General features: G+C 47.1%; 1 protein-coding gene across 1 annotated transcript; it reads left to right on the top strand.

The window, feature by feature from the left end:
- Nucleotides 1-259: 259 nt before the first annotated feature.
- On the top strand, nt 260-2556 carry LOC123125967 (uncharacterized). The gene is made up of 2 exons (XM_044546400.1): nt 260-329; nt 997-2556. Exon 2 carries the CDS (start codon nt 1007-1009, stop codon nt 2366-2368), a length of 1362 nt encoding a protein of 453 aa, XP_044402335.1. The 5' UTR covers nt 260-329; nt 997-1006; the 3' UTR covers nt 2369-2556.
- Nucleotides 2557-2798: the final 242 nt, after the last annotated feature.

Raw genomic sequence — 2798 nt, forward strand, 5'->3', positions numbered from 1 at the left:
TTTAGTTTAATTTAAAGCAAAATCACGACACTTATTTTGAATTGGAGGGAGTAGAACACAGTTTCTAACCTGCTAATCAAAAATACCCTTTTCCAGAACGAGGACATAAATGGGCCGTGCTGTAGCCGAAAACGGGAAGATGATATGGCCTGTTGATTTCGCTCAAAAAAAAAATGTGGCCTGTTGACCGAGCCGTACACGTGGGTGCCTCTTGTATTGACGGCGCCACCTTTTCTCTCGTCCTCTCCCCGCACACGACGGCACACCGGAAGACAGCTCGTGGCGCGAACGCGGCGGCGGCGGCGGCAGCGGCGAGGTGTCTCTCATTGGTAGGTCTCCACTTCGAAGCTAGACTACAATCATGAGGGAGGGGCTGATTGATTATATGTCATGGTGGATGCCCGCTCTTAGAGTCTTTGTTCGTCTTAGTTATCCTCTGTCTGCTCCCCACAAATCCCCCGCCGTTAACTGTCAGCTCTCGACCCAGCGAAATCGATCGAATGGTAGTTTCTCCTTGGTGATCCCGTGATTGGGGGTTGTCGCTTAGTGTTTTATTTTGACCGTAGTAGGCTAATGGAGGCTCACACATTTGGGGATATTTCCTGGAGACCTAACCCTAGCGGCGATGAACAGTGTGTGATAATTCAATTAGTTTGTTATTTTTGGCAAGAAATTATCCTAATGATTCTGAACAATGTGGGATGTGTTTTTTACCATGTTGCTTCATGTATCGCCGCATTGGCATCTTCCATCGCGGTTCTACCAAAATAACCATAGCTCTGTTGAATCTTTTCAAGTCTGTCTTGCTATTATGCTGGATAATGGTTTAAATTGGAGTTGCAGTCTTCCTGTGGGGGTTCTTCCAAATGCATTGTGTCGATATTTCAGTCAGATCCTTCTATTAAGTGATCCTAAGAAAGTTTATGATATAATTTACCAGTGCCAATTGTTTAAATCATGAGGTAAACACACATGGTGCCTTGCCTTTTATTTCAGGGAAGGACCAATGGAGGACGACGATACTGTACCGCATCTTCCTATGGACATCATGTACAAGATCCCAGCACACATATCTGATACAGCCTCCCTTGCCCGCCTTGCTTCGTCCAGCAAGTTCTGGCGCAATCTCATCAAGGACCCAACCTTCCTTGATCGCCTTAGGAGGCGGCACCACGACCATGGCTTCACCCCTTCCCTCCTTCTTGGCTTCTTCTACCAGGACAAGAAAAGGTCTTCTCCAAACCTCTGGAAGCATCATATTGACAAAACACGCTGTTTGGCACCAAGCTTCATGCGGGTGTCAGAATTATCACAATTTGTTGGCAGCAAATCCGCTCGCAATGCTATCAAGCCACTATCCCTTGAGACCTTCATTCCAGGTCTTGGTGCCAGCCTCAACTTCTATAAGCCCATTGCATCCCAGGACAACTTCCTGGCCCTTCACCGTCAATCAAAAGCTACCGCTGCCAATGGTGGTTGGGCCATCAATGATTTGTTATTTGTGTGCAATCCTCTCACTGGTGAAACCTTTGAGATTCCTAGCCACTTATATGTACCTCCCGACCATTATGCCTTGTTTGTCTCCAATGATGTCGACATTAACGGACGAATGTCCCAGTCCTTCGAACTGACTGCCATTTGGATAAAAAAGGGAGATCGTTTCATCTGTGTGTGCTACAGCTCGAAGACTGGAACATGGACGAGGTCTCAAGGAGTTCCTCAGCTAATGCATGGCCTTTACTTGGTGTCATCCTCAACCGCTGCTTCGTTTGGTGTCATCCGTTGGCTCTGTGGTAGCTGGAAACAAATGTCAGTTACTCACGTTGCCACACTGCACATTGGCAATATGGCGCTGTCATACCTGGAGATCCCACCCGAAGCAAAGCGCAACAAGGCGCCAGTGCCGGGGAGTTCAGCAGATGGTGGGATTCTGTTGGTCATCGTGCAAGGGCTTCAGATGACACTTTGGAAACACAACAGTGCGCTTGGCAGTGACTCCAGCAGCTGGGTGCTTTCTGAAAGGATTGACATGAGAAGTTCCTTGCCGCAGCGGGTGGCCACGTTGGGGATCAGGGCAAAGGTCAGATTGGAGATGTTCCGAGGCAAAAGTGGGACGATGGTGCTCTGGATCGATGAGGAAGGCCTCTTTCTGTTCAGCCTCAGCGATAGGTCGATGAGGAGGATCGACAGAGCGCATCTGACCAAGAAGTACTTCCTCTGCCCATATGAGATAGATTGGCTGTCCTGCCTCGCAATCACGAACCTTGTCGTCGATGGCTCGCTGTCTTTGGATGCAGAAAGGCAGAGGACCCAAGGCAGATGGAGGACATTAATGGGTATGAATTTGGCGACAAACGGAGCATCTTAATTGCCATTGACCCGGTTTGTTGGTGGTATGACAATCATTAATTATAATATCGTTGAACGTGTTTCCTTTTGTATGATCATCATAATGATGGCTATTAGTTTGTTACATCAGTCTAATGGCATTCACCGTGAAAACATTTGCTCTTGTGTCCTAGTGAAACGCAAGACTTCCTACGCGGGTTTTTTTAATTGAGCTAAGCTGTGTCTTTCTAGTGAACTAAGCTGTGGTTAACCATGTTCTGTCTTTGCATTTGAGCTGGTTGGCCATTTTGTTGAAGGGGTGTGCAGGTAACGCCATGGTAACATGGCTCAATGGCTGTCTGATTTTGCTGGTACCATGAATTACTATATTCAGAATCGCACCATATGTTATCGTGACAATCTTCTTCAACTTGTTGTTTTTCTTCAAAAATTTCAGTGCTCTGCTGGAG

Source organism: Triticum aestivum, chromosome 5D, assembly GCF_018294505.1.
Source record: "Triticum aestivum cultivar Chinese Spring chromosome 5D, IWGSC CS RefSeq v2.1, whole genome shotgun sequence".
In the NCBI taxonomy this organism is placed as follows: Eukaryota; Viridiplantae; Streptophyta; class Magnoliopsida; order Poales; family Poaceae; genus Triticum; species Triticum aestivum.

Excerpts from the sequence above, each read along its gene's own strand:
- LOC123125967 (XM_044546400.1), top strand. The coding sequence starts at position 1,007 with ATGGAGGACGACGATACTGTACCGCATCTTCCTATGGACATCATGTAC.